The sequence below is a fragment of the Eumetopias jubatus genome, unplaced genomic scaffold (assembly GCF_037043125.1).
Source record: "Eumetopias jubatus isolate StellerSeaLion01/CBP00866 unplaced genomic scaffold, mEumJub1_p1.0 scaffold_8, whole genome shotgun sequence".
NCBI classification, from domain to species: Eukaryota; Metazoa; Chordata; class Mammalia; order Carnivora; family Otariidae; genus Eumetopias; species Eumetopias jubatus.
This window is the reverse complement of record NW_028274814.1, coordinates 119,851,331-119,865,788: the sequence shown is the minus strand read 5'-3', so window position 1 is coordinate 119,865,788 and position 14,458 is coordinate 119,851,331. Positions and strand designations below refer to the sequence as shown.

Below are 14,458 nucleotides of genomic sequence, written 5' to 3'. Positions count from 1 at the left end.
GAGGTAGGTCCACCAATGAAGGAGGAGAGCCTAATCTTCTGGGTGGGGACAAGGAGGAGAAGAATGAGCCAAAAAACACTGAGGAGTAATCAAGAGAGCATGAAAGACAGGATAGAGTCCCACACAATTCCAAGGTTTATAGTTTGGAAAGATGGGTAAATAATGAGGTCATTAACAAAGAGAAAAAAGAAGAGAATGGCGTAGTCAATGTCCCTAACCAGGCAGCATCATTTCACTGGAATGTGATTTTCAGAAGTATCCACTTACACCAATTATATAAACATTTACTGTGGATGTGCAATTAAATGTAAATCCCTTTCAGTGCTTTTTATCACCTATAATATGTAATAGAAACTACATCTTATTAGTAATAGACAAAAAGTCATCAGTAAGGCAGAAATCAAAAGCCCTCATGTTATTCATTTATCTATTCAACACAAACTAAATGCCAATGCCATCCCCCAAAAACTCACAAAATATGAGAGATATGTAGACAGAAACTTACTATTTTATACATCATTTGGACTCACAATACATAATCAATACCAAACTTTTATATGCATTCCCATTTCAACTAACTGACCTACCTTTGCAGTCTTATCAGCAGATGTAGATGAAAACTTGGTAGCATCAGGAGAAATATCACAAGAAAGTACCGTATCCTGGTGACAGACAAAGTCTTTTTCTATTCTTCCAGTAATAATACTCCATACCTTCAAAAAAAAATTCAGAAGTTGACACTTTTAAGAACATTTTGTATTACTGAGCATAATCATCTAGAATACATATCTATAAAACAAGAGCTTTAGCACACTGGTTGTTCCTACCTCTTTAAGTGCCCTTTAGTAAGGATGCTCATAAATACACAGGAGATGTAGGTGACAGTAGTAAACAGAAAACAGGCATAAGAAAACAAATCTAAAAATTTGAGTAGTCACTTACTATCCATCTTCTTTCAGCTTTCAAAATATAATCATTACAATATTAGAATACTTACTAAAAAAGGCAACCTGTGCTTCAGATTACCTTCACTGTTCCATCAAATGACCAGGAAAGCAGTTTTGAATTTTTCAAGAGCTTAAAGTCTTTCACTGTTTCCTGGTGGGCTTGTAGAAAGACATATTCTTCTGATTGCCAATTCCATACCTGAATATCAAAGAAATAAGTCTGTTATAACCCTCTCCTCATGATATCCCATTGGAGGAGTGTGGTAGTATGTGCTCAACTGCCTAACATCTTTTGCCCTCATGGCATTTCGGTAAAACAAAGAAGAGTACCAAGAAAGAATATGGTATTCCCATTTTATAGAAAGAAAAGCTGGGATTAATTACCTTGACCAGGAGTAAAATAAAATACTTTTCCTCCTAAATAAAATTCATTTTCTTCACTTGCTTGGAGAGCAGTTAATGATAACAGAAGATAGAGAAAAGCCACAATATGCTAGTGAGCTCACCATCTGATTAAATTTTCCAGAGAAAATTATCCCTATTACATATTCAATTTCCTAAGCCCCACCACATGCTAGGCCAAGACTGAAGATTCTAGCTCCACTGAAACTATTGAATCCTACTGGCCCTCCTGCCAGGGAAGGTCAGGGTGACCAGAGCAGCTTCAAACCAAGTCATGGAATTTCTAAGTTTCAGAGATCTTAGCTATTAGCTATTCCCTAATGTAATCCTCAAACTGACCAAAAAAGTGATATAGTACATTATTTTTCACATGAAGCTCCAGGAAGAATTCCTCAGGCACAGGGGAGGAGAAGAAATTGAAATGATGGAGACAGTACATTCAAAGTAGGCTTGAGGTATGGGCTGGAAGTATGATTCACAACCTGAGAAGGGCATTTCAAATAAAGGAAATGAATGCTTGAGTTAAAGCAGAGCAACAGGAAAACATGTCAAGATTATGGGGACTAGTTCATAGTTCAATCTGGCTGAAATACGGGATATGTAAAAGAAATCCAGGGAAAAAAAGTGGGAAGATATTAAAAAAAAAAAAAAGCCCAGTGGGCCTAATGAAGGTGGGTTTCTGAGCTGTGGGAAATCAGGCAGACTGGAATAGAATTTTCTTCTATTTTTTAACATCAGGAATAAAAAAAGAAAAACCAGCAACCACCACAGGTATGCAATTTAGTGATATTCTGGGTCAAGTTTTTGACTGGTGAAGGTTCAACATTAGAAATGTTTTTAAGCAAACTGTAAAAGAAATGACACTTCTCTTACCCCCTTTCTTTACTCCTTTAGGCTACACACTTAGCAGTCACCCTCCCCACGGAGCCCTGGCCCTCAGATCTCTCTGTCTCCAAGTGTGCATTCACAGAAGTGGGATATTAGAAGCAGGGTATCTGTATGAGGACAAGGGGACCCTAGAAAAGGAGCTGGAAGTGAGAGGAGCTTTAAAGAGAATGAATTAGGAATTTCAGCATCTCAAGAACTCAAAGAGACATGCTGGGGGAAGGGGAAGAAACAGAAGCTTTCTGCCTCCCCATATCATATCAGAAAGGAAAGGCACTCAGTGTGACTAAACATAAAATACCCTACACCCTTTCCTCTAGGAACTTTCTGGCTCTCTTCTACTTTCTGGCTTTACTGGGACTAGAGAATCAGTGGCTACTATTAACAGCTCTTCCTGAGTGACCAGCACTGTCATTCCCAGCTGTGTCTGATTCAGTGTTCAATCCTGACTTAGGTTCTTACTGCTGCCCTCCACATCAAGAAGTCAGGGAGCATTCCTGGAGTAGATGAGTAGATGGAATACAAAATTTGACAATCACTAAGGGAAGATTAAGAATAGCCTTAGCAGTTTTTGTTGCAGAAGCTTTCTGATAAGGCAGTGATGACAGGGACACCTTTTTTGTTGGACTCAAACACACTGTACTAATGGAATCACCTTACATTAACAGCTGAACTTTCACCAGCATTAGCCAAATATATTAAGGTTGAGTTTGGGGATGTCTCTACCATTAGCTATAATTTTTGCAATGTATATACACTATGGAATTTTTTCAATGGTATAAACAGTAAAATTTAAATTTTAAAAATCCTGAATAATCTTCTTATACCTGCGAGAGTCAATATATTCTCATACATTGGCTCAGGTGAACACGGCTACTACTTGGGCTTTATTTATCTCAAGAGAAAGGATCAAAAGCTACCAAAGGTAAACCTCAATTTTCACAACTCCAGATGCTATAAACAGGTGAGTTGATTTTACAAATCTTGGCATTAACTTTAGTTCAGCTCAACAAAGATTTACTGAACTCCTACTAAATTCCAGGCAGGCATGCTGGAGATACAAAGATGAATAAAATAAACCTCCAAAACGGTAACTATGTGACATATGTGTAGATTTGTTAATTAACTTAATCACTGTAATTATTTCACAATGTGTACATATTATATCAAAACATCATGTACATCCAAAACATATATACATTTTTGTCACACCTCAACAAAGCTGTGGGGGGGGGGCAGGGGGGAGACAAACTTCCAATTAATTATTTACTAGAAAATTAAAATAAAAACCCAACCAGTCAATTCTTGGAAATACCCACCAAGAGTTTTATTACATGAATGTATACTCATTAAAACACTTTAAATGTAAGTAAGTACATTAAAAAGTATTCTGGGTAGAGCAGAAAAAGAGGATGAAACACCACTTAACTCATATTTCTAAAAATAATCTAACTCCGATCCTAAAAATATTCCTAGAAATTATTTCTCCCCCTGGCTGAGAATATCTGATGTTCAAGCAGGTCATTAAACCTACGAATTTAGCTTCTGACAGAAAAACTATACAGTATACAATGTCTCAGCAGAATTCCATCAGATGTAGTTCAGTTTTACCCATTTCAAAGCCATCTGGAGAGGAAGAAAGGTGAAAATCAAGCTGAGTTTCACAGCTAATACACCAGTATCATGGGAGCCTGCACTGAAACCAAATTTCATTCCAATCATACAGAACTCACAAAGATATAACATAAAAAGATTTTTTCAAAATAGTTTTTTTAACATTTATTTAAGTCATCTCTCCCCTCAATGTGGGGCCTGAATTCACAACCCCGAGATCAAGAGTTGCATGCTCTTCTGAGTCAGCCAGGTGCCCTGTCTAAACAGTTTTTAATACTATAAATATTGCTACGATAGGAAATACACACACACACACACACACACACACACACACAGATATATTAAATAAAAGAACACTCAGTAACTTCTGTTGAACATATGCATTTATATCTCCTTCACTTCTAAAACCCTACTACAATGACAAAATCAAGAGAATGGGAATGAAGACAACAAAATGTTGAAGCCTGGGACACCTGGCTGGCTCAGTCGTTAAGCATCTGCCTTCAGCTCAGGTCATGATCCCAGGGTCCTGGGATCGAGTCCCGCATCGTGCTCCCTGCTCAGCGGGGTGCCTGCTTCTCCCCCTCTGCCAGCCATGCCCCCTGCTTGTGTTTGTGTGCACGTGAGTGTTCTCCGACAAGTAAATAAATAAAATCTTTAAAAACAAAAAAATGCTGGAGTCCGAAAAGCAGAATCGTAAATGACTTAACAGAACCAAGAAAATAGAATCCTAAAAGCATTAGAGAAAGACAAAAGCAACAAAACTGACACTAGAGAACTCACCAAATGCTCAGAAACTGAGGTCACTGAGGACATCAGAGGTAGGAGTGAGGGTGGGGCGAGGACCAGAACTATTAGGAATTATGGGAAGATGGCAACCATGCAGGCATAGTTTTTTTTAATCTCCCTGAAGCCTCTATTAAAAGCAGACAAAGAAATTAAAAGAGCAAAACCAAAAATGCACAGACAAAAAGACCATGTTGTTGATACTGACAAAGTATCCCCACAAACCCCAAGATACAACTAAGTAGGGACAAACTGAGAGCTGCAAGACTTGCATCCCAGCAACTATATGGGAAGGATCAGAGAACAGCACAGAGAGTCTGACAGAACTAAAAACAAGAGAATTCCAAAACAGCCAAGTGACATTCACTGGGAAGTACGGTGGACCAACGGGAGAGCAGCAACAGACACTGAGTCAAAGCAACTACAGTACAGTCTGGAAGGCCTAGACCAGTCTGGGACCTATGAACTCTCCAAATTAACCAGAACAAACCTGTAATAATGAGGAGAAACTGCTGGCAATAGAATCCAAATTGAGTAGAACAGGATAATGGCAGCAAAAGAAAGGGAAGGTCTAAATAAAAATAAAAGAAGGAAACAGGGCAAAGCAATATCATAAGAACAAGGCCATATTTTAATGCTTTCTGAAAACAGGAGGAGGAGCCGGAGAGCTACAAAGCTAGAAATGTTGGCCTTCCCCACTCCTTCAAGGAGTTCAGGAAAACTAATTTTGTGTGAAAAAGGAAAGAACAGTCATTGAATACAAACAAAGTGACTATGAGAAAAGAGTAAAGTGCAGAAAATGTTCCTCCAAACAATGAGAGCAAACCAGAAGGAAGACTGAATTAAAGGGCACCAGCACAACTGAGGACAGAATTACAGTTTTGAGAATAGGCGGATCAAATGAAGGTTTACACACTAAAAAAGGAGACACTGGGGCTGAGACACTGGGGGGCTCAGCCATTTAGCATCTGCCTTCAGCTCAGGTCATGACCACAGGGTCCTGAGATCGAGCCCCGCATCAGGCTCCCTGCTCAGTGGAGAGCTTGCTTCTCCCTCTCCCACTCCTCCTGATGTTCCCTCTCTCGCTGTGTCTCTCTCTGTCAAATAAATAAATAAAATCCTTTTAAAAATAAAAAATAAAATAAATAAACAAGGAGACACTACACCTACCCCTAGTTCTCTTCCCCACTTAGCTCTAAGAACCTGTCAACCAGATTTATAACCTCCAGGCAGAAACACCACAAGATTCCTCTCTAGGAATCTGACAAGACCAGGACAAAAGACCTAAAGATACTGACAGCAAAGATTCCCCATCCAGATAGTTTTTCAGAAAAGGTCTCAGTCAACACACAGAGCTTTCAATCAGCCTTTTAGTGTCCACATTAAGAGTGATCACCACACAGCTGAGGAAGACCTTTAAAACAAGAGCCCAAAACAACCACACAGAAAAAAACACCTTGGAAGAAATAGCAACTATGCATGAAAATTAAATTTTGAGGAAAAAATTATATATATAATTTATATTATTATTTACATATCCATCCATTCTCAGAGAAGATATTACATCCATGAAACAAGAACACATTGTTCTTCAAAAGGAATAAGAATGGAGGGGCGCCTAGGTGGCTCAGTCATTCAGCATCTGCCTTCGGCTCAGGTCATGATCCCAGGGTCCTGGGATCGAGCCCCTTGTTGGGCTCCCTGCTCCGTGGGAAGCCTGCTTCTCTCTCTCCCACTCCCCCACTTGTGTTCCTGCTCTCACTATCTCTCTGTCAAATGAATAAATAAAATCTAAAAAAAAAAAAAAGGAGTAAGAATGGACTCTTCAGCATTAAAAATAGTAGAAATGAGGGCCGCCCGATGTCTCAGTTGGTTAAGCATCTAACTCTTGATTTTGACTCAGGTCATGATCTCAGGATTGTGGGATCGAGCCCCGTGTTGGGCTCTGCACTGAGTGTGGAGCCTGCTTAAAATTCTCTCTCTCCCTCTCCTTCTGCCCCAGCTCGTGCACCCTCTCAATAAATACATACAGGGGCGCCTGGGTGGCTCGGTCGTTAAGCGTCCGCCTTCGGCTCAGGTCATGAACCCAGGTACCTGGGATTGAGCCCCGCATCGGGCTCCCTGCTCCATGGGAAGCCTGCTTCTCCCTCTCCTACTCCCCCTGCTTGTGTTCCCACTCTCGCTGTGTCTCTGTCAAATAAATAAAATCTTAAATAAATACATACATATATACATACATATATACACAAATAAATGGTAGAATGAAAAGCTCCATGAAAGGGCTGGAAGAGAAAGCTGAAGAAAATAAAGCACAGCTTAAAATGATAAAATGTTGGAGCGCCTAGGTGGCTCAGTCGTTAAAGTGTCTGCCTTTGGCTCAGGTCATGGTCCCAGGGTCCTGGGATCGAGCTCCACATGGGGCTCCCTGCTCGGCAGGAAGCCTGCTTCTCCCTCTCCCACCCCCCGTGTTCCCTCTCTCGTTGTCTCTCTCTCTGTCAAATAAATAAATAAAATCTTTAAAAAAATAAAAATAAATAAATAAAAATAAAATGATGAAATGTAGAAAAAGGAAATTACACGAAAAGTCCAGGAGATCCAATATCTGAATAATGGTTTTTACAGAAAAAGAAAGCATACTGGGATGGAGAGGGAGCAAAGAAAAAAAATTCAAGTTTATTTGAATTGAAAAATGTTAGGTTTCCACACTGAGAAGGGATCATGAATGTCTAAAACAATGAATAAAACAAATACACACCAAGGCACAACATCATGAAATTTCAAAATTCTAGGAATAAAGAGAAGATCCTAAAATCTTTCAGAGAAAAAGATTAGGAATCAGTAATGGCTTCAGACTTCTCAGTATGAGTGAGCTTTGGAACCTTGGGAGAAAATGGAACAAAGTCTTCAAAGTTTTAGGGTAAAATAATTGCAAACCACATCCAGTCAAGGGTAGAACTGTCCTAAACTGCATTAAGGCAGAAAACACATTCATAGTATACTTAGTCTACTTAGTTATAATGACACTAATGACCTAAACAAAATTTTATTATAATTGTATTAGGATAATGGGATTGATAAAAGGGTGTGTGCACATGTCAAAGGTAACACAGGTGGAAAATGAAAAAAAGCTAAATTTTCATCTTAATATGTTCATCTTAATTTTTAGTAAATTCTCAAACATAGAAATTGGTCACATTATAAGCATGGGATATGGGGCATGAAGGTAAATATCAAAAGAAATATCTAGAAGCTAAAAGAGGTGCTTCTGGAGAATGAGTAATGGGGGTGGTCTATTTTCCATAATGAGCTTTGTAATACTACCTAAGTTTTAAAAGTATGTGCATTGGAACTTTGATAAAAACAAAGTTAATTTTTAAAGAACATATAGTAGGCTTAATGCCTCTATATCCATAATCATTCATTATGACAAACTATTCTTTTTTCACAGACTTCATCCCTATAATTAACATCTTATCCTTAAAAGAATAAAATTATTTCAATCAGCGGGGCCCCTGGGTGTCTCAGTCGGTTAAGCATCCGACTCTTGATTTTGGCTCAGGTCATGATCTCAGGATCATGAGATCAAGCACCGAGATGGGCTCTGTGCTCAGTGTGGAGCCTGCTTGGGATTCTCTCTCTCCCACCCCTTTTGCCCCTCCCCCGCTAGCATGCGTACACTCTCGCTCTCTTAAAAAAAAAAATTTATTTCAATCAGATTTTACTACTATCAAGAAAAGTAAAGAGAAATCATGTAAGTTTGGCAAAAAAGTATATTTAACTGATACAAATCCAATACCAAGGCAGGCAGGGGAACTCAAATGATTCCTTGATCTTCAAAATAAACAACCTTCCAGTAGAGGGTTTGTTCACAAGTCAAATTGTCTGCCTCACCCACAGAAAAATATGAAACATGAATGGGTTTCATCTAAATCTATGTGCATAACCTGAATGTATGGCCAAAGTAATAGGATCTTAAAGAAATGTTTAAAATACACACCAGATTTGAGCCACAACCAAAGTGTTCCTTGCTACAGTCAGCATTACATATGTTGGAAGTTAATCCTTCCCCTCACCTGAATTGAAGAATCATCAGAGCTTGAAATAAGAGTCTTCCCATCATCTGTGAACTGGATGTGCCGCACAGTTTTCTTGTGTCCAATCCTGGATTGGAAGATTCTGTTGTTTAGGAGCTCTAAAATCTTCAAAATAGAAAAGCACAGAAAATTAGTACCAAGAAATTCAGCAACACCCAGCCATTACACCCCAAAGACATTAAGTTAAAATTAGACTACAGAGGGTATAAAATTTTCATCTCATAGGGCTTCCATTTTAATTAAAGACACACAAATGAATGGTACATACATACATACAAGTATATGCGCACGTGCGTGCGCACGCGCACACACACACACTATCTCTCTCTCTCTCTCTCTAAAATAAAACACTCACTAGAATGACCAGATAGCAGCAGGAACCAGTGGTTCTTCTGAGAACTCAACTACCCAATTCATCAAACAAGTGGCAGCCTGGACTAAGCCTCCAAAAAGGAAATGACATTTAAGATGGATGAGAGAGAAGAAAGAAAAAAATTCTGGATGAGAGACAAGGCAAGCTCTTTATAAAACACAGACGAGGAAAGATAGGGGATAATGAGGGAAACAGGTAACAGAAAAGAGGATATGAACAGGCTGGGGAAGTACACTGAGAAGACTTATAAGGGCTAAAGACTAATATGCCAGGGGGACGGGGCGCCTGGGTGGCTCAGTCATTAAGCGTCTGCCTTCAGCTCAGATCATGATCCCAGGGTCCTGGGGATCGAGCCCCGCATCGGGCTCCCTGCTCTGCGGGAAGCCTGCTTCTCCCTCTCCCCTTTCCCCTGCTTGTGTTCCCTCTCTCGTTGTGTCTCCCTCTATCAAATACATACATACATAAATTAAATAAATTAAATAAATAAATAAAGACTAATATGCCAAATGCAGAGATTTAAGAAAGTGGTAACAGAACTCAAAAACTTATGACTATGTCAAAAAGGCTTTCACGTGAACTCACCAAAACAAAACAAGTTCTTTTGCCCAAATTAAATGTACTCAAGGAAGTCTAAGGAAAATACAAATGATGCTAAAACAGGACATTGTAGAAATTCAAACCTAACCTGCATGTCTAATAAAAGGCCCCTTTAGAAAGCAAAGGGAAACTGTGAGTGAGAGCCTTCCCCATTGAGCAGGACAATCTTACAATTGCTACAGGGCAAAGGCAGGCTAGCATCCTAGTTGAGCACAGCGGCTCAGAGACCCAGGGTTTGAATTATAGCTCTGCCACTTACTGATTTAATGAAAGTTGTGGAAACTAGGAGTTTAGGCATCTGTAAAACAGGAGTAACAACACCCAACATCCAGGGTGTTAAAATAATTCCATGAGAGAAACTGATAAACACCCAAAAATGTTAGCTGTTATTATTTGATACTAGGGCCCAACCACATGAAAATGCCATTTCACAGGTTAAACAGAGTCAAACATTGGTAATCTCATATGATTCATTTATATAGTATTTATATTATTTGATGACTTTGAGGAGGACAGGGATATGGATGAGGCACATGTGTGTTTTGTGAATTATTTCCTTAAACTATCTGTATGGCCCATTTCAAGACACTTAGTAAAAACAAAAAGAATGTAGACCTGTTTTGGCAACAAGGTAAAAAGAAAAGGGGCAAGCAAAGGTCCTTTAAGAATCAATAATAATATACACCAGTTTGAGAGATGAGACTGAGAGGGAAGACTAAGGTTCACTCGTAAATGTATAACCATCCCTTGCTTAAAATTAAACACAATATACTTTTTTTCAGAACAGCACCCATCTTCACAATAATTTTTTACAATGGAAAAAACAAAACACAAAACCTTAACGCTGAATCCATGCCACAAAGGCCAAATGTATAAGAACATTGACATCACTTTCTAAATGCTTCCTTCTTTACTTTGCATATAAACACATAGTCTCCTCTTTGTGGAGCAATATAGACTAGAGAATATTTGTGTATTTCCTTATGAAAATAAATCCAAAGTAAAATAAATATGGCTAGTGCCACAATTAATAAATTAAGAAATAGTTCCAAAAAGTTTGGGTGAGAAAAAGTGAGAGAAGGAACCAATGTTCTTTGAAAAACTATTATACAGCTAAAGACAATGTGCTTTTGTGATAAAATCATTTTTATTATATTTTTGCATTTGTTAAAATTTATTTGGTCTTCTTTAAAAAGTAAAGGATTTCAAGTGGTAAAGAGGTATACTTGTAATACCATACTAATACCATACTAATACCATACCTATTAGAAGTATAATATTATACTTCTTATACCAAAAGTAGAACACAAAGTGTTGGTGAAACAGGTAAGCACAAGGCAATCCTGCACAAACATTCCCAATGAACCTTAATCAGTACCAAAATGGAAACTTACACCAAAGGCTAAGAAGAGAAAAAAGTGCTCTTTGCACAGAGAGCTAAATCTCTGAGAGTGTTTGATATACTTGGAGAACAGCAAAACAACTAGGTAGAGAGTAAGAACACAAAAAGACAAAAAGTCTGAGAAACAGTAGTAAAGGCAATTTGAAAAATATACCATCAACATGATTGTAAGATTAATTTTAGTCTAACAGAAGAATGACTCATATACCACAGAATGATTTCTTTAGTATAAGCTACAATGCCAGACAACATAATTAATTTTAAATAAATAACTCTCCTGCACAGAAGGACTCTGAAGACTAGAATGGAATACCTCAATGGCTCCATCTTCACCTCCAAATGCAATGTACTGAAGATGTGGACTTAGGCAACAGCAACTAACTTGAGCTTCAGTCAGATAATCAATCTGACCTGTTTTTCCATTAACGAGCTAATGAAAAATAACGCACAGTTATTAGGCTACAAGAGCAATTTCTGTTCTTTAGAACAGACTTCAGTTGAAAAAATAAAATGAAACAGAAAATAACCAACAAGAGCTCCCAGGGGAACAACAAAGCCCTATCTTAGTCTCAGCAGCTGCATTTAGCACTTCACGCCTTCATTTCATTTCACTTTTGTGGTTCAAATACATTTTCATAAAATAAAATGAGCTTTAAAAGGTTTAGAAAGCAGCTACTGTGCCCACCACCTGAGACACAGCTGCCTGATTTATAATCCCACACTAGTTCCACACCCGGTTTTCCATTTCTTCACAAAGCCCATTTTAATAGAGCTATCGTTTGTTAAAGTACAGTTTTCAGATATTTTTCAAGGGGGCTAGTGAAACAGGACTGAGGATACATAAAAAGCCATATTCAAATAAAAATGGGTTTTATATCCTCTAAATCACTCACAAAACAGTATAAATTAAAATTCTTTATCTTTCTGAGTGGGGGAGAAGGGAGCTTTGGAGAAGAACCTATAAGCATAATTTGGGTGACTGGACTTATAATGCTTAAACTAAGATTACCTAATTTCATAATATGTACCAATGTTAATTATTTTTTTACATTTCATTAGTAAAGTTGTCTCATCACTCGATTAAAACATGTGACCCAGGAAACTACATCTCAAGCTTCAATCGTCAGCTACCTCTCTCTGTTACAATCTAAAAGTCTTAAATCATTTTTCAACATGAAATAAGCAGTCATATCTGTTTCAGGTACAAAGATTATAGGGTATCAATCAAGGTACGCTTTATTTTACAATATCTTACCCAGCAGATTCTGATCTATTAGACATTCAAAATGAAGACTGAACTGCTAAAAGCTGAATTTATCTTCTTTCTCTCAAAAATCAATTTCCATATTTTCCTAAGTAGTGACTAAAAAATGTTTTGTTCACTTAAATGGAACTATTGTCAAGTTTATAACTATCCCCTAAACTCTCCCACAATCACTGATATAGAATGATATTTTTATAGTCAGAAGACTTCTTTTTGAAGTCTCACAGTTACAACTTTTAAAGAAAGGTTGCACAAATTTAGTAAAGGTAAATACAAGCATGAGGACACTGAACTTGACAAGAAAGCTGCAATGAAAAATATCCCAAGTCTGCTAAAAATCAGTAACAAGGCATTAACATTCAATTCCAGATCCCAATTCATCCCAGAAACACAGGGCATTAGGAGCCCGACATCAACATACTAAGGATGATAGTACAATGTGTAAAATATAGAACAAGGGGTGTCTCACACCTTGACTCTGACCCCTGACAGTAGACAAGGAGAAATAACCACACGCCATAGACCGTTTACTTCCACATATCTGTCTCCAGAATTTGGATTCCACCTTCACCCTATAACCAGCTCAGACTTCTGGAACATAAAAAGGACCTTACAGGTGAAGAAAGTGAGGCTCAGAGAAGTGTACAATTTACTCAAACATCATATAAAACTAGCTGACAGTAAAGCTTAAGCTGTACCTGTACCTCCTGAGTGAACAGTCACTGTTCTTTCCATGACATCAAGCTGAGCTTTACAGCTTTAGAGCTTGTTAAGCTTTGTCCTACCCTCAGTCTGTCTCAAGTTCTCCTCCTGGACTCCATGCAAATCAAGGAATGTGATCATAGATACCAACAGGACAGGAATGAAGTGAGATGAGGTATCACTTTTTTTTTTACTTCTAAATACAAGCATATTTGTACCTCAGCTCAAAACCCACATATTTATTCAACTGATGCCTACTGAGCACCTGTTAGATACTACACAATTATGCCTGATCCCAAGTTCAAAACCAAACAAGAAAAATGTGAATTGTGAGTTCAATCAAAACAATTTTTCCAATTGTTTTCTAAAAAATACTCACCTGCAGACGTTTTATATTGTCAACTGCAAGAACCGTCACTTCATTTTCTTGAAACACAACATCTATTTCTTGCTTTAACACAATAGCAGAATTCTTACATACTTTTTTTGTCTCCCAGAGCTAATTAAGAGATTAAAAAACTAAAATAAGATAACCATATCATGAAATATGTAAAGAGAAGGCTTAGAGTCTTAAAGCAAGATACAAAACATGCTTCATACTCAAAATACCTATGATGCTAGAAAATTTTCAATTATTAGATAATTCAACAAATATTTGTTAATTACATGCTATAATAAGTAGTAGTTAATATTAAGAGTAATGGGTGCTAGAGCCAAAATACCCAAGTATGAACTCTAGTTCCACCTAAAATTGTGACTCTGGGCAGGTTACTTAACCCAGTGTTACTCAAAGTAAGAACTCCTACTAGTCCTCAAACTGTCTGATGCCAAGATAAGGAGCCTGTACCAGAATGTAAATCAACTATATCACTAACAAACTGTTAGCCGTATGCTTAGTGATATGATTCATCTTTTTTTAACAAGACTTTCTTGATGAAGGCAGCAGTGAGATGAATTACATTCTGGTTCATTTATTGAGACTGGCACTTTAAGCAGAACTGACATAACCTTCCTGTGACTGTTTCCTCAGCTGCAAAAAGGACTGCTGTGAGAATTAGAAAACATAAGTACAGTACTTCGCACAATGTCTAGCATACAGTAAATACTAAAAAAACTGTAGTTACATTGTGTATAAAACACTATATTAGATGCCACACGGATAAACCCGGGTCCCTGGCCTCATGGACCTTACAATTGAAGACGTGTGAACAAGTTGGAGGAGCAGTGGAGTACTGAAGGTGAGAAGTAAAGCAAATCTGTACTTAAACTCAAAGTAGAATTTGATTAAGTACCATAAGAAAAGGACACAGAGTTATATGACATTAAAGGAGAGAGGCATTCCCCCAAATGGAATACTAGGAAGGGCTTTGCAGAAGACTTGGGGGAACTTGT

General features: G+C 37.9%; 1 protein-coding gene across 5 annotated transcripts in view; it reads right to left on the bottom strand.

Annotated features, from left to right (window-relative positions):
* The window catches only part of APAF1 (apoptotic peptidase activating factor 1), a 91,006-nt gene that overhangs the window by 10,852 nt on the left and 65,696 nt on the right, over positions 1 to 14,458 (bottom strand). For all 5 annotated transcript variants that reach the window (XM_028121600.2, XM_088025298.1, XM_028121599.2 and 2 more), the window contains 5 exons: positions 13,446 to 13,565; positions 11,414 to 11,530; positions 8,708 to 8,833; positions 1,027 to 1,146; positions 588 to 713 (listed from right to left, as the gene is read on the bottom strand). In XM_028121600.2, the coding sequence (XP_027977401.1) occupies positions 588 to 713; positions 1,027 to 1,146; positions 8,708 to 8,833; positions 11,414 to 11,530; positions 13,446 to 13,565 (609 nt within the window). The remainder of the gene's footprint in view (positions 1 to 587; positions 714 to 1,026; positions 1,147 to 8,707; positions 8,834 to 11,413; positions 11,531 to 13,445; positions 13,566 to 14,458) is intronic.